A 17,085-nucleotide genomic window follows, 5' to 3' on the forward strand; every position below is an offset into this window, starting at 1 on the left:
AAACAGAAGATAAAACCGGATAATGTATAAAATCTTTTATTATACTTAGTAAATCTTTTACTATAATTTGAACATTAGTATTGAAATATTAATGTTCAAAGCGATGATAATATCTGATTTTATATCAAAATATTATGAACCTCTATCTTGAGCAAACTTTAGTTCCACGATTCAAATTAAAAATAAGAGATGAAGAGGACTGATACCACATCAGGGGAATCGTTTCCAGTGTGAGGAATGTGGCTTCCACACCGCTGAAAAGGTTCTGCATGAAGGAAATCATTTACACCTTCACTTCAGACTATCTTACCACAAATTCCCTTCTCACAGAAAGATGAATCAAGTAGACCTATCGAACGAAATGAGGAATGGGAGGTTGGAGGGGGGTAACGAGAAATGGGGAGAGGATGGAAAGGAAATAAGAGAAAAGATCCATGAGAGAGAGAGAGAGAGAGAGAGAGAGAGAGAGAGAGAGAGAGAGAGAGAGAGAGAGAGAGAGAGTACTTACAGGTTATTCACTCTTGTCCGTTTCAGAGAATTTTCCAGTTCTTAAACTGGAAAGAAACGAAGACTTGTCTTGAACCATAAATGAACATTATATATACACACACACACACACAGAGAGAGAGAGAGAGAGAGAGAGAGAGAGAGAGAGAGAGAGAGAGAGAGAGAGAGAGAGAGAGAGAGTGTCACTACTTACATTTCACATCAATCTTCACCGAGATGGGGTCTGATGCTCCCACAGGGTTCCTGGCTTCGCACGTGTAAGTGGCCGAGTGCTTTCGCTGGACAGGCCTGAAGCTGACTTCTTTCTGGAAGCTGAAGACGTCATTCGCCCCCAGCAGCTTCCAGACGATGTTGGCTGCTGGGTTGGCATCTACCAAACACCTCAAGGTCACGTTGTCGATGCCCTCCTCGACGTCATCGTTCGGGGCACCTTCTAAGGTCACGGTCGGTGTATCTGATTTTTCGCAGGAAGAAAAAATGGGTGAAGCGAACTTTTGCCATACAATGTGTCGTTTTTAAATTAAAGCTGTTGTTTATCATGTCTCAATTGTTGTGTGTATTGGCATTTAACGCTAAATTGGCAACTAAATTGCATTTGTGGATTAATAATTCTTGTGCCAGTAAATAATCAAAGGGTCATGGTACTAACTTTAACACTTTAAAATTCTCTCCTTTAAGAAGAGGGGTAGCTCGTCTTTCATCGACAACAACTTTTTTTTTTTGCACAAGGACTGCTCAGTAACTGAATGCATATTTCTGTTTATACTAGCATATTAAACTGGCACGGATTCCCTACATGCAGTAAAACAAATGTTACAAACTTCAGCTGAGCTCTTAAATAAGTGATTCATCGGGTCACTAAAGTGTGTTTTAACATTATACCTACACAATATTATACACAAGAAAAGAAAGCTATTTTGACCAGCATTTATATTTATATAAGAGGGTGCCTACTAAAGGCTCTTCGAGTCATAGGTTAAAACAAATTCAACATCTTTCGCACATCGCCCCAACACCCTCAGGTAATCTTGCAACACAGCTCTTGCTGATATATCAAACTAAGTGATACCTACATCTGGAAATATATAGAAGTAAAATTCTGCGCCTAATTTTCTTAACTGTGGAGTAACTGGCTGTACCGACTGAGCCCTCAAAAACTCTAGGCTTTAGTAAAAAAAAAAAAAGGAAAAATTCTTCAGGAAAGTAAAATTATGCCATAAAGTCTCTTAGCTGTGGAGTAACTGACAGCACTAACTTAATCCTCAGATACCATAGGCTTTGGTTTAAATAAAAAAAGGACAAATTCTTCTGGAAAATCTAATTTGGTGTGAGAAAAGACCCTGCAGACTTCCTTGTCGTACCTGGCATGGGTATCCTGCTTTGCAAATAGCCTACCTGGAAATATAACTGACTTCAAGAGCAGACAAGAGTTTCTCCTGCTACACCATACACATAGTCTCACCTGCAGCCTTTCTTAACTAACCTAGAGGTAATCCCGCTTTGCAAATGCCTGGAAATATAACTCTGACTTTAAGCGCAGGCAAGGCTTTCTTTTACTACACCATACATATAAGGTACAGAAAAGGGTACGGGAAAGGTACAGAAAAGGGAGAAATCTTACACTGGACATCCATGATCACTTCTACGAATTCCGACTTGGTCTGGTAAGCCTGATGGACGGCGACGCAGCGCAGGGGCTGACCGTGGTCTTCCTTGACGTAAGTGTGCGTCAGGACGCTGACGCCCATCCAAGTCTTCGGTTTATCGACTTCGGTGGCGTTTGTTTGGTCGTATTCCTCCGCAGGGAGTTCTCGGTCTCCTGCGGATGAGGATTAAACAAATTTATGGGATATTTCAGATAGAACAAATTCTGTACGAAATGGCGTTTACTGGGGTTCATAATTGTATAAATTCAGTATATATATATATATATATATATATATATATATATATATATATATATATATATATATATATATATATATATATATATATATATATATATATATATATATATATATATATATATATATATATACATATATACAATCAAGTCTGTATGTCAAATATCATAAATTCCCTTAATCAAATCTAGCATAATTCATATCAATCATTTCTTATTGGAGGAAATTTTCTTTTTGCATTCATAAATTTCAACTCACACTAACTTTAAATTTTCAACTGTCAATAAATATGTTATACTGGGGCACCTGACATCCTGAAACAGCAACCCGCCCCCATCTTTAAAACCTACAAAGAGACGAGCCTAGTTATCACTACAATTAACATAAGTCAAAATAACCAATTAACTAAATAACTACATAAGTAAGGTTATGCTCCCGTAAATCCCACTGTAACTTGATAACTGAATACTCCCTGCAGACACCTTATATACCAGTGGTTCTTAAACTTTTTTGCCTTGCGCCCCCCTCTGCATTATGTATAGATCCCACGCCCCCTACCCCTGAAATTTTTGCCAACTATAATCTATAAACAATGTGTTGTCTATTTGTATGCTATTATACTTACCATAACAATAAAAGGCAATTCATAAACAAGATTTGAAATTAAAATTGACTTGTATTTTGAATTTTTGGCATGTTTTGAGATAATAATTAGAAAATATATGGAAGCAGTGTTAACGTTTTTGGCAATTTTGTAATTAACATCTCAAATTAAAAAAAATAATAGGCACCATCTGGCAACTCTGCTTGCGCCCCCCTTGGAAGCTTCTGGCGCCCCCATAGGGGGGCGTGCCCCCCAATTTAAGAATCACTGGTATATACTGTACAGACGCTGCAGCTATGTAGCAGACATGAGACTTGATAATTACGAACGACTGCATCCCAATAACAGCACCAGCGTTAAAGCCGGCCCAACTGAACAAGAGAGCTTCAACTTACCAATAAACCACTTAATCTCGGCTGGAGGGTTACCGTATCTCGAGACACACTTTATACTGCCAGGTCGCCCTTCAGTTACTGTGAAGTTCTGGCCAGCTGCCACTTGTAGGGTATCGACCTCCATCTGAGGGCGACTCGGAGCCACTGGAAGAGGGAGAGAGAGAAAAAAATAATACATCTCATTATTAAGGGGGTTTTGAAAAAGGTTCTTCTTTTGTAAGTTTCTTCATGGGGATAGCTTTGGTGTTTATAATGCTTCATTTATTTTGGAATTTTTTTGTTTTTTGTTTTTGTATGGGTTTTATCATTAACATACCTCTTGTGGTATTAAAATATTTAAACTCGGTTTTGTGCAAATTTTCTTTACGGCACAAAATATCTTTATTACTAACAAAATTCATTATATACCTCACATGTTTCCTACAATAAAATACCCATGCAGCGTCCATCATGACGAATAAAATTACAATACACATTTTGAAAGAGTTTTTCTTATTTGTGACTTTCTTTCTTTAGATGAATATTGTACTGGTTTCATAAGTCTTTAGAAGTTCTTTCATTTATAACTTCCTTTTCCAAACCAACCTCATTCACAGTACCTCTTCTCAAGAAAATATCTTTGAAAAACTCTCTCTGTCGGTGCATTTTTCATTCAAAAATAATACTCAAGAAAAAGAATTTATTTCATACACAGTATTATCTGCATTCGGATTTCCATCATTTACAATTACACCTCTTTAAAATATGTACCTCATTTACAGAGTTCCAAGGATGATAAGAAAAATATTCTGCCACTGTTTTAAAGGTATGTGTATGTGTGCATTATATATATATATATATATATATATATATATATAATATATATATATATATATATATATATATATATATATATATATATATATATATATATATAATATAAACATTATAAGATATATATAGACACGCATATATATACAGTATATAAATAAATATACATATATATACATAAACATATATAATATATATATATAATGTATATATATATATATATATATATATATATATATATATATATATATACATATATATATATATAATATATATATATATATAATGTATATATATATATATATATATATATATATATATATATATATATATATATATATATATATATATATATATATATATATATATATATATATATATATATATATATATATATATATAGCAAATCTAGGTAACAGCGAGAACCCTCATGAAAGAACCTAATCTAAAAGCGTCTCATTCCCGAGGGTTTATAATTAAGCGCCCCATTTTAAACCATAAAGCGGAAGACATTAACGCGGTTTCATATACAGAACTTCAACTTTTGACTGAGTCTTTATATATATATATATATATATATATATATATATATATATATATATATATATATATATATATATATATATATATATATATATATATATATAAATATATTTTTTTAACCTTGGTTTGTTCTGTAACACTGCAGCAGCATTGACGTAGATATTCTGCGGGAATCTTCGTAGCATGAATAAACTTAAGATGTGTTTTATATCACTGTTGACGATGTTAATAACAAACCGGATGGCTTATTGTCATGGCTGCAAGACAGAACGACGAAAAATACAGCACCATTTTTATACAAATCTTTTGAGAGCATTTTTATTGGAGGGAAGAGAGAGAGAGAGAGAGAGAGAGAGAGAGAGAGAGAGAGAGAGAGAGAGAGAGAGAGAGAGAGAGAGCACTTATCTAGAAATGGATGATGATGTACTTTGACAAACATTTTTATAATAAAACTGTCGTACTTTTCCCCCATAAACACATATGAATAAAACGCCGGTTTATGACGTCATAAAAATCTGAGAGGGTTAGCTCAAGTAGATGAAATATAGACAGGGTTTGAGACAGACTCCATTCATTCTTCCTTTCTGTCTATCTTCTTAGCTGTCTATTTGTCTATCAGACCTTCCGTCTGTCTGTTTCACATGAAATACCTTCGGAATTATGAGGTTAGGCAGGTAGACGGAGGTTGGGATGAGTTTGACAGATGACTCCTTGCTCTCTCTCTCTCTCTCTCTCTCGGAAAGTTCCATGAGCATAAGGATGATAGGTCGAAGGGAGCCGAGATTGCCGAGACTGATAATATCTGCCCCCCCGCTTTTCCCACTCTTCCCACTCTTGTCTCAAGATCACTCTCCCTGTCAATCAAGATTCCATGAGCTTAAATGAAGTTGAATCTTAGGGAGCTATAAATATTCGCTGAATCTTTTACAGGCCATAAATTTTTACCTCCAGTCTCACCGGGTTATCTTGCAAAGGAGATATTTTTACCTCTCTCTCTCTACTTCTCTCTTTATCTCTCTTGAATTTATTTTTGCCTCGGTAAAAAAAGGTATCACCGCTCTCTCTCTCTCTCTCTCTCTCTTTACGTCTGTCACTGTATCTCCTCCCTTCATTCTCAGTCTCTCTCTCTCTTTGAAATAAATATCCGTTGCAATGTTAAAATTTCATCAAATTTCATTAAATCGTTTCATGACTTTCGTAAAAAAAAAAAAAAAATAAAAGGGGCCTTTAGAGCCGTATTATTAAAAGAAAAATGATTTGAAACTGATATCCTGTTATATCAAAATTTTAATTAACAATTGGCTTCATTAATCATCAAAATTAATTTCACTTTGCCCAGGCAGAAGAAACATTGGACCTAAACGAAAAGTAAATCACTAATTAACAATTCATATTTATTTGTTTTATCAATTACGTAATTGGGATGCTGTTTCCCAGGGCCATTTTTCCTCAATTTTACACTGGGCGCAAATGGAAGTGACAGCAGGTTTGTCATGATGCAAATTTGATTAATAATAATAATAATAATAATAATAATAATAATAATAATAATAATAATAATAATAATAATAATAATAATAATAATAATAATATTATTATTATTATTATTATTATTATTATTATTATTAACAGCAACAATAACAATGATAATACAGCAGTTGCTTTCAAAAATACGCAGGAAAAAAAGGGCCTTAAAAAGACGAGTGATAAATAATAATAATAATAATAATAATAATAATAATAATAATAATAATAATAATAATAATAAAAGGATCCGTCCCAATTGTCTAAATAATTCTTGTCCTTTTGGCCCATTTGAAATTTCGTGATTATTTTACGAATGAAGTAATCATGCAACCCTTTTTGCGGGGAGGGGGGGGAAGGGTTGGTTATTAAGGTATGAACAGGAATTCTTGCTAACATAAATTATAGAAAGATGAATACCTTTACTTTCTGTAATAAAGGGAAAATACCTTTTCACGTATTCGATTCACTCATTCCAAGAAGCTGAGGTGGATGAAACCCTAGAGGCACACCTGTGAAATATTATCTTTTTAATCAGGATTGCGGTGGAATGTATGAAGTGGAAAGGCTACGAGGAACACCGAGCCAACATTTCATGCAGTTTAGCTAACACTTACTTTAATATATATATATATATATATATATATATATATATATATATATATATATATATATATATATATATATATATATATATATATATATATATACATACACATACATATGTATAAAATATATATATATATATATATATATATATATATATATATATATATATATATATATATATATATATATACACACATATATGTATATATATATTAAGAGAGAGAGAGAGAGAGAGAGAGAGAGAGAGCTCATTAGCTTTAATGAAGTAATCCTCAGCTTTGCTGCTCTCATCTGTGCAAAATATATCAAGAGAAGCAAACTGACGGAACTGAAAAAATTAAGAGATAAAAATAATCTCTCCATAATTCCTGCCATCTCTCATCATTCATTTGATCTGGACTTTCTTTCATCAACTTTCATTTATTTTCGGTCTTTCTCAACCAGAACAAACTTCAACTAGCTGGCAATTTTAAACTTTACTTAAACTTTTTTTTTGGGGTGTAAGGGAATGCAATTATCTTTTATTGCCAACTGATAATTTAATAACTTCGATACACTGGGAACATGACGAATAAGTCAGCAAATCTTCACTTTCATTTTCACAAAGACTGAAGGAGAATTCATTCAGCCTGATGGGACTTTCCTAATGGCAATATAGATAAAGACACTCTTTCTCTCTCTCTCTCTCTCCCAAAAAAACTGGACATGAATAATGAAGACTGAACGTGAATGGCGATTGGAATTTTTGGAAACTAACAATTTAGATGAAATCTATTTAACTATCTACAAACAAGATTAATCTCTAACCCTATCTATCTATCTATTACCCATCTATCTGCTAAAGGAATTAATCTCTCTCCTTCATCAAAGAAAAACTAAGAATATCAAGAAGCAGCTTTAAGTACAAACACTAGATAAATCTCTCTCTCTCTCTCTCTCTCTCTCTCTCTCTCTCTCTCTCTCTCTCTCTCTCTCTCTCGTGGGTATTCAATATTAGCACGCTTAGCTTGCAAAATGTGGGATCAGCGTTCGATTCTCATACTAGACAAGAAAGGTCGATATGGGTAAATTCCTTTTAGCCAGTATGCCTCTGCTGAACAAAGCAATGAATTACGTAGCTGGTTGATCTGCGACTACTGAGGGTTTTACAGACTCTGTGAACATCAAAATGTACCACCAAAACGGGAGGACCTCGACGAGGTAGTTCTCACCAGATCAGGGTGAAACTACTCCTAAGATAATTATTCGTACGATAAGGTAACCCTCTTCTGAATTAACGGATTAAGGCAAAATGTATTCGGTCTTCATTAACGAGAGAGAGAGAGAGAGAGAGAGAGAGAGAGAGAGAGAGAGAGAGAGAGAGAGAGAGAGAGAGTCTCTCTCTCATTTAAGTGACACTACTCCCGCCGCCCCTACAGGATATTACAGCAACTTGACACCGAAATCTTAATTATAACTTTCTTGCTTAAGAAAGGGGGGAGGGAGGGGGGGATAAAGTAAAGGAAAAAAAATAAGAAGGTCAAGTGCTAAGCTTGGGGGAAGTAATTTCAGGACCAGCCACTGTTTTCTCCTGGGAAGTGTTGATGCTGTCGAACTTAAGCAAAAAAATTAAAAAAAAAAGCTAAACGCTGGAGTAGCTGAAGTTGGAGGGAAAAAAAAAAAGGCTAAATGCTCTCGGTCGCTTATTATACCAAGCAAAGTTTCCGTAATGAGGATCATACTTGCATTTTTTTTTTACTCTAATGTTGTTTTCCTGGGGTTTATTTATGTAATAATTTATGAAAATAAAATTATAAATATTGGTCACATAACATTCAGACCACAGTGAATTGCGCATATAAGTGCTATACCCTCGAGGTAGAGTGAACGCCACTTTGATGTAAATTTAACTTAGAAATCTAAACACACACTTGGGCAAAAAAAAAAAAACTAGAAATCTAAACAGTTGGTTTGGTTGTTTGGTTCTAGAGTTGCTAATCGATGGGTCCTTTCAGATATTAAAAGAGTGATATAGTCTTCCTCATTAAAAAGCAATTTTCGAAAGGAGGGTTGAGTTTTCCTGGTAAAATTTCATGAAAAGAAAGATTTTTCCATTCAATATAGACACAGAAAGCAATACACTTAGCTTGTGGTAAAAATGAATGGATTACTGAATACGCACCACCATGAAAACTCGAATTTACTCTAAAGCGGATTTACAAAAAGATGAAAACAAATACTAGCTACATTTATGCATTTTTAATAATACATATTAGACTGGTATTAGAAAAACCTAGGACGGTATCAATATTTATTTATTCTAAGATCTATATGATACATAATGACTAGGCGCTATCAAAAGAAGAATTGTGACTAGAAGAAGAGGAAGAATATATATATATATATATATATATATATATACACATATATATATATATATATATATATATATATATATATATATATATACATATATATATATATATATATATATATATATATATATATATATATATATATATATATATATATATATAGAGAGAGAGAGAGAGAGAGAGAGAGAGAGAGAGAGAGAGAGAGAGAGAGAGAGTACTTACAGGTTATTCCCTCTTGTCCGTTTCAGAGAATTTTCCAGTTCTTAAACTGGAAAGAAACGGAGACTTGTCTTGAACCATAAATGAACGATGTACAGAGAGAGAGAGAGAGAGAGAGAGAGAGAGAGAGAGAGAAAGTGTCAACGAATAAAGCAGCCAGGTCTTTATTTTCTTTATTAATTTTGACGCATTTATTTTTATTCTAAGGAATAGCGCCCCCGCAGCAAAAAAGGTCCTTCTGCACCTTGGGCCTTAAAATAATGATTTCCGGGAACTGCAGTTTCTGCGAAACGACTCACCACTTGAGATTTTCACAGGCTGGGGAGGAAGGGCAGGGAAGAGGGGGCGGAAGGAACTCGAACGCGAATTACAATAATAAATAAACCCATAAAATCACTTTACGACCCATAAACCTGTCGGCTTACCATTCAATCAAGTCTCCGACAAGCACGAATAACGATAACATCAATAACGCCGTGATATATTCAAAAGCAAAGCCATTATGCTCTCGGGTGTAAAAGGCCTCTCAAGGCACGATAATATTCCAATAACTTGTACGATAGTTCAATTGATGGAATCTCCGTGTGGGGGGTAGGGGAACCTCATGGGATCGAGGAAGGATGGGAGGAGAGAAAGAACTGATAGGGAAGAAATTATGGAAGAAGAGAGAGAGAGAGAGAGAGAGAGAGAGAGAGAGAGAGAGAGAGAGAGAGAGAGATGGGGGAGGGGGATCAGGTATGAGGGTAGGAGGAGGAGCTGTGTACGGAAGGAGATGGTAGAGGATTACAGTGAGAGAGGGGGAGGCCGATTCTGTGTAGATTCTTTTTTCCAGTTTAATTAAAACTTCTAATTATGGGGGTCCCATTTCCTAAAATTGATAGTCTTCTCTTTTTCCTCACAGAGCTGCGTCATACTTTCTTTTCTCCTCGCTCGTTTCTTCCGCCTAACGTCAGAGTTTCGTGCTTTGCATAAAAAAATATTCCATTGCAACGTTATTATAAACATACAAGTATCTTGGCGGAAAAGGCTATTTCTTTTAAGCTAAAATTACGTAAAAAAAAAATGATGCTTTCGTAAAAATGAAAGCCTGGGAATACAAAAGAATATTTTTCAAAACGCACTATTTTAACAGGTTTCTCAGTAAAGACAGAAAATATTTATATACTCTTCCTATTCTTTAATCGAGAATGAAGTGAGCTAGGAGTGGAAGTCAAGGAAATACAAATTTATTGCTGGAATCTTTCACAAGTCCAAGATCAAATCCATTTGCTTGGCTATACTCTCTCCTATTTTGTCATTGTATTTCAAACAAATAAAAAAAATCATTCAGTTCAGCATTAATCTTCAGAAATGATCCTTAAAGAAGCCAAGGAACGAGCCAGGAACGATCCTGGCCCAGAATGATTATTTTCGACAGACCGGACCACTATTTCTTTGGAAAGGGCCAATGAGCCAATCTTGCGCGTTCAAATTGATTTCCATCATTATTCGTTTTGCTAATATTCTTTATTCACCATATTCATCTGAACCTTTTCTCTATTTGCTTCGTCCTCGTCGGTTATCAACAAATGTACCCATTAGCAATTATCATTTTGTCAAAAGGTGAGAGGGTCACCGACTTAAATCAATGTCAGCTGCACGCACCTTTGTAATCAATGCCTTACCCACGTTTCTATTTTCCTTTATTATTGTTTACCAGCAATTCTCTTCGGCACGAATAATATGAATCTGGGGAAAGGTTTATATTACAGTAAAAATTCTAAGAATTCTGGCAAATACCTTTAAACGCTCACTTATCATGAAAACGTTGATATATCCAAGTCAAATTTACTTGATAATGTCAGAAATTGTAGACAGACTCAGTGATCACGAACTCTGACATCGTGAAAAAGTGACGCAATTTTTCTTCCGATAATTTCGTGTCTTTCGTCACAGAAAAATGGATGGAGCGTGCGCTTACGTAAACAAAACCACACCTGTTGCAAGATTAATGGACCTGTCTCCTAATTTTCATGGATTTAAACTTGTTTGTTCACTAATACTACCGTTTTCATGTGCTTCATTTACTGTCTTCTCTATTCCTCAAACGCCCCGGAACTTTTTTATTTTTTGTCTGTTTAATCCGACTTCCTTCCATGATTCCTGCTCATCTATACATTCATATGCAGAGATCCTTTATACAAGGGATTCAACTCTCCTCTGACTTGAGAGATCGAACTCTTCCTGGAGTGAACCTGGGGAATGGGACAACTATATTTGAGCCTAAGCAATCTCGAACAGATCATTAAACTAGCCAGATGTACATGTACAATCAGCCAATATCCGTGACAGCTCCGTTACTCTTAATCCTGTTACCTACTCCTTGCGGTCTCTGCTACTGTTTGTAATCCCTCCCCCTATCTCACGTGTTTGCTTTGTCATGTTACCGTAACACAGTTCACTGTGATGACATGCAAATTTTCATTCCTGAATTTACGTTGGGATTACTGATTCTACTCCTGAAATCCTATCTTTGTGACAACTTAACAAAAAGGGTGCTGGTTGACAGGATGCAGCTAGAACCATTGCCAAAGATTTTCAGCAAATTTGGCTTGCAACCTTTCATCCAGCATAAGGACAGTGCAGCTGTGTCTCTATCTAGATATTCCTTAGTCACTAATCTGTGCTACGCTCTTTCTTATAATTTCTTCGTACAAAGACCACAAAGTTCACGAATCTCCTCACGAGAGATTATAGATGAGGTTATCAATTACATTCTACTTGTTTTCACCTTGAAGAAATTTTGTACGGACTCTTCAGACAGAGACTGACGGTTCTAAATCATCCAACTATTGCTCTGCTGTTATTAAGCTTTTAAAACTCTGCTCATTGGTTATTTAAAACCATTGAAATCTTAATGAATCCTCTCTGAATATGAATATTAGAATGGTTTCCCGAGCCATATCCTATTAGGTAAAGTTTAGTGTTGGAGAAAACACACACACACATATATATGTACATATATATACACATGCATATACATATGTATATATAAGTATATATATATATATATATATATATATATATATATATATATATATATATATATATATATATATATATATATATGCCCATCATTTCTCAACAAGAACTTTAGTGAATCGTATGTCACTGCCACTGGTAATTATAAGCATCTGGCTGGGTCTGCCACTGGGTTTTTTCAGGGAAATTCACTGTTTATAGCGTCATTACCTCTCTGTAATCTAGTTTCCAGTTTCTTATGAGTACGATCTGTGTCTGCTGTATATTACATCTCTGTGTCTCATCATGGATATGATTCCCCCTACGCTCTCTTTTTTTTTTTTTCATTTCATCTCAGCCCTCTTCAGATGCTTCTTCTTAATTCTGAGTAATCCTGTGTGGTGCCATAAATAAAATCAAGACAATATTTTTAAATGAGCCCAAAAAACTTGCTTTCTTTTTGCACTTTCTAGATCAATTTTTTTTCTAGCGCTTCCATTCACACTGCTTCTACCTTAGAAAATAAACTGTAGCATGTCTTGAAAATGGTCTGTCTAAGACCGATTCTAAGAAGCGGTGTGCGTTCTTTCTGAGCAGACCTACTTGATTGCTGGGACTTATCCCACTTTTATGAAGTGTTGTTCTTATTTCGGGGGAGACTTTTCAGAAATGTCTTTCTCACAAAGACTCTCTTCTCTTCTTTGGATTCGCTTAACTCCGTCTTAGGGATCGTTTGCATCTGACTGTTTTGTAGATATTATTCTGTGAGTTGCTCTCAAGAAGTTGTCGACTATGTCTCCACAACTTGTTCGTTTCCGTTGTACACTTCCAGGATATGGAACTCTTTGCCTCCTTCAGTGTTTTTCAGAATCATCTAATCTGCCTCTCTTACGAAGGTGGGGGGTCTGTCATCACTAAAGCGGTGAAACTCATTACTGAAATGGGTTTGTTTTGGGCACCATTACCCCTCTGGGCCACTACATTAAAAAAAAAAAAAACAGTGCACCAAATGCCCACAACTCGACGCAAGGTTGTAAGTAAAAGTCACTTAAGGCCTTTTTAATCAAGATAAAATCATTCTAAGCAATAAAAGGACCAAAAACCATAACACTACCAACGATTTAATCAGATATTTCGGTATTCATTCCTAAAGAAAAGGAAATCCCACAAGCCGGGACAAATCCCAAATCGCAGAATCAAGAGACGCCCCATGCAAATGTGTGCAGAGACACCCAGGTCTAATTGACAGAGGGACGAAAGACCATCCCGAGATCCCGGGCACTAATGCAGCATCTCCAATTATGGTAATGTAACGGCGCTATGGTTAGGTACAAAGACCATTAAGTTTTCCCACCGCTGATCCTTTTCCCCTGACATAAACACGCGCGTCGGCCTCCCTATTATATCCTACAGCACATGATGATAATATCCTCCACTTCCCGCTTCCTCGGCTCCCTTACAAACATTCGTACGCTTTCATTGAGTCATTAAACGAATCTCATCTCGGTAGTGCAGAGAGAGAGAGAGAGAGAGAGAGAGAGAGAGAGAGAGAGAGAGAGAGAGAGAGAGAGAGAGAGAGAGAGAGCAAATCTCGTCTCAGCCGTTTCACAACAAAAAAAAGACTAGAGATGCTTAGAAGAGATTCCAGAGGTTAAAGCCTTATTCTTACAAAAGTTTGTTCGTGCCTCTTCTCCTTTTTAAGATGGGGAAAAACAAGATTTTTTATAAGTATAAAGTATGGGTTGTATAATGGCTTACAAAAGCCCTGTTGCTACGAGAGAGAGAGAGAGAGAGAGAGAGAGAGAGAGAGAGAGAGAGAGAGAGAGAGAGAGAGATCTGCCCTTGACATTTATTGGTTGGAACTCGACCTTTATGTTTGAGTAAGATCTTTTAAATTGTTAACATTTTTAAAATCAGTTTTACTCTGTGAAAAGTGAAAAAGTCAGGTGCTTTTAAATGCCATTTTCCAAAACTTTGAGATCTGACCAGCTGACAAACCTATCAAATACCATAGATGGAAGACCAACGTGTATAGAAAATACTTTCACTACCCTCTCTGTGTTTTAGTTCTTTTATACAATTCTCTCACTTCTCTCTCAATGTTTCAGTTCTGAAGAAAAACTAGAGCCTCTATTTGTGCTCTAAGAACGTCTTAAAAAGTGTCGAAGGAATACGTTACAAATAGCAATAAAGGATAATTATGAAAAGCCAATAACGACTGCAAGGCTCAATCACTAGAATCTTGAATAGACGAGAAATGGAAGAATCATGATTGATGTACCATTGCTAATTACAGTATGTAAAGGGACGCACACGTTATACCTATATATTACAAGAATAACTCGCAAAAAAAAAAATACACACACACACGCTTATATCTATCTATCCGCGAATGTGTGCGCACGTGAGTGTAAAAAAGGCTCATCTCTCATTTATCAGCATACGCAAAAGTTGTGTTCTCTAATGTTTGCCAAAACAAAATTTCTTATCCCAATAAATTACAAAGGAATTCTCTTTAAAAATTTCCATACAGTTGAATACGTAAGATATTAGAAGTAAAATGAATACTTTGGAATCTCGATTTATCAGACCTTTGGGATGCTTTGTAGGGGTTAACACATAACTTTTAAATAGAACTGGATAATATTCTTAAATGACTGAGAAGCTTCACTCAGAAGGAAATAATACTTTTCTAAATAGTCTTTTTATGGTAAATAAGTACAATAATGAAAGGTTAAATAAACTTACACACACACACGCACATACACACACACACACACACACATATATATATATATATATATATATATATATATATATATATATATGCATACACACACAATATATATGCGGTATTTACTGCCCTATTCAATATTCAATTTTTTTCCCATTTAAATCTTCTAACAAGAAAACCATATTACTTTTTCTACAGTAAATCCAAGCCTCTCAAATTCCCGTGGAAATCTTTATAAAATGAAAACCCAAATCTTGAGATTTAGCAATTCCCGAGAATTCTTCAGGAATTCCTTTGACTTCATCCAACACCCACACACACACACACACACACACACACACACACACACACACACATACACACGCACACTCGGTCCATTTCTCTCATAAATTGTGTCCCATAAGAACAGCATCTTCTCTCATCTTAAAAACATTTCCAATTAAGAGAGCATGACAGGGAAGACCATCCCAGAGAGTTGTACCCAACCTAAATCCAAAAAGAGTATCAATTTTCGTTCTTATTCCTTTCTCTTTTTCCCCCTTTCTCTTATTCCTCTGTTTTCGCTCCAGGTTCGTCTTTTTGTTTTTTCTTTCTCATTGTTAGCTCTTCTAATGATATCATATTGCTCAAGAAAATGTTTTTTTGTAATCTATGGATTTTCCATAATATTCTTTCTATATATTTCATACTTTTGGCATTTTGTGTGCTGTATTTCTCTCATTTTATTCGAGTCATTTTCCTGTGTTCTTGATACTCTTTCATTATCTTACTCATTGACATAATTAGAACTCTAATAAAATAAAAAATTAATTTTTCTCTCTCTTTTCGTCACCGTTATCATCACTACCTCCTTTGCCATCTTGCCTATTCCGATTCCTTGCAGAGATTGTCTTTCTCCAGCATCATCACCATCATCATCATCATCTCCATCCCTCCTCCCGTCCCCCTCTCCCTCAATTGCTCCACCTCCTCCAACACCACCATTATCTCCATCTGCATCCCCCCCCCACCCCCCATCACCCGCTTCTTTCTCCTCGAGCCCAAAACTCTTCTTAATGGACGTCTTCTCCTCTCAGTATATCAGCATTACTTCCCCTCTTCATCTTCATCATTTCCTTTTCTTTTTCTTCCCCTTCATTCATCTCCTCATTTCCATGACCTGCTTGGCATCAGAGCCTCTTTCCGTGTATACTCTTATGTCATTTCCTTCGTGACTACGACTTGCCTTTGTTATTTGCCTTAGTTTCTTTCTGTTGCTTCCTTCAAGTTCTGTCTATCTATCTGTCCATCTATTTATTCCCTTGGGGGTTTCCTCTGTCTGTCTGTCTGTCTCTCACTGAACTCTTTCAGCTTCTTGCTAGGTTATTCAGCCGTTATCACCTCTTGCCTTGACACTACCTCATCTCCGTTCGCCTCTCCTTTCCTTTCATCTTCTGCACCTTCTCTTCCATCACCTCCTTTCCTTCTTCTCCTTCTCCTTCTTCGTCTCCATCTTCGTCATCTTCATCCTCTCCTTCTTCCTCGTAACTAATGTAGGAGAGGATGTGCATCTTCGGCTAACGATCCGCGAACGGAAGAGCCGACCCCATAATCCGGCTCGTATCCCGGGCTAGAACGATCCCATGATACGGCAGCCTTCCGAATGAACCGTCTCGTTAATTACCCTGTTTAATGCTCGATAATAATTACACGACGTAAAACTCTCCAGCGCGGTAAATTAAAACAACACCGAATCAAACGAAGCCGCCAACTGCTAACTGGAACTTCTTTCTTTGGGAGATGACTTACATACACTTGTGCCTGTGTACGTGTGTATTGATAATTGTGTACTCGTATGCTTCTGCTGTCAGGCAACTGCTGCACCTCCCCCCCCCCCCCCAAC

General features: G+C 35.9%; 1 protein-coding gene across 4 annotated transcripts in view; it reads right to left on the minus strand.

The window, feature by feature from the left end:
- The window catches only part of LOC136831458 (kin of IRRE-like protein 1), a 407,220-nt gene that overhangs the window by 63,401 nt on the left and 326,734 nt on the right, over positions 1–17,085 (minus strand). For all 4 annotated transcript variants that reach the window (XM_067091965.1, XM_067091956.1, XM_067091939.1 and 1 more), the window contains exons 4-6: positions 3,411–3,554; positions 2,129–2,326; positions 701–961 (exon numbers count right to left, since the gene is read on the minus strand). In XM_067091965.1, coding sequence (XP_066948066.1) covers positions 701–961; positions 2,129–2,326; positions 3,411–3,554 — 603 coding nt within the window. The remainder of the gene's footprint in view (positions 1–700; positions 962–2,128; positions 2,327–3,410; positions 3,555–17,085) is intronic.

Source organism: Macrobrachium rosenbergii, chromosome 4 (assembly GCF_040412425.1).
Source record: "Macrobrachium rosenbergii isolate ZJJX-2024 chromosome 4, ASM4041242v1, whole genome shotgun sequence".
Lineage (NCBI taxonomy): Eukaryota > Metazoa > Arthropoda > Malacostraca > Decapoda > Palaemonidae > Macrobrachium > Macrobrachium rosenbergii.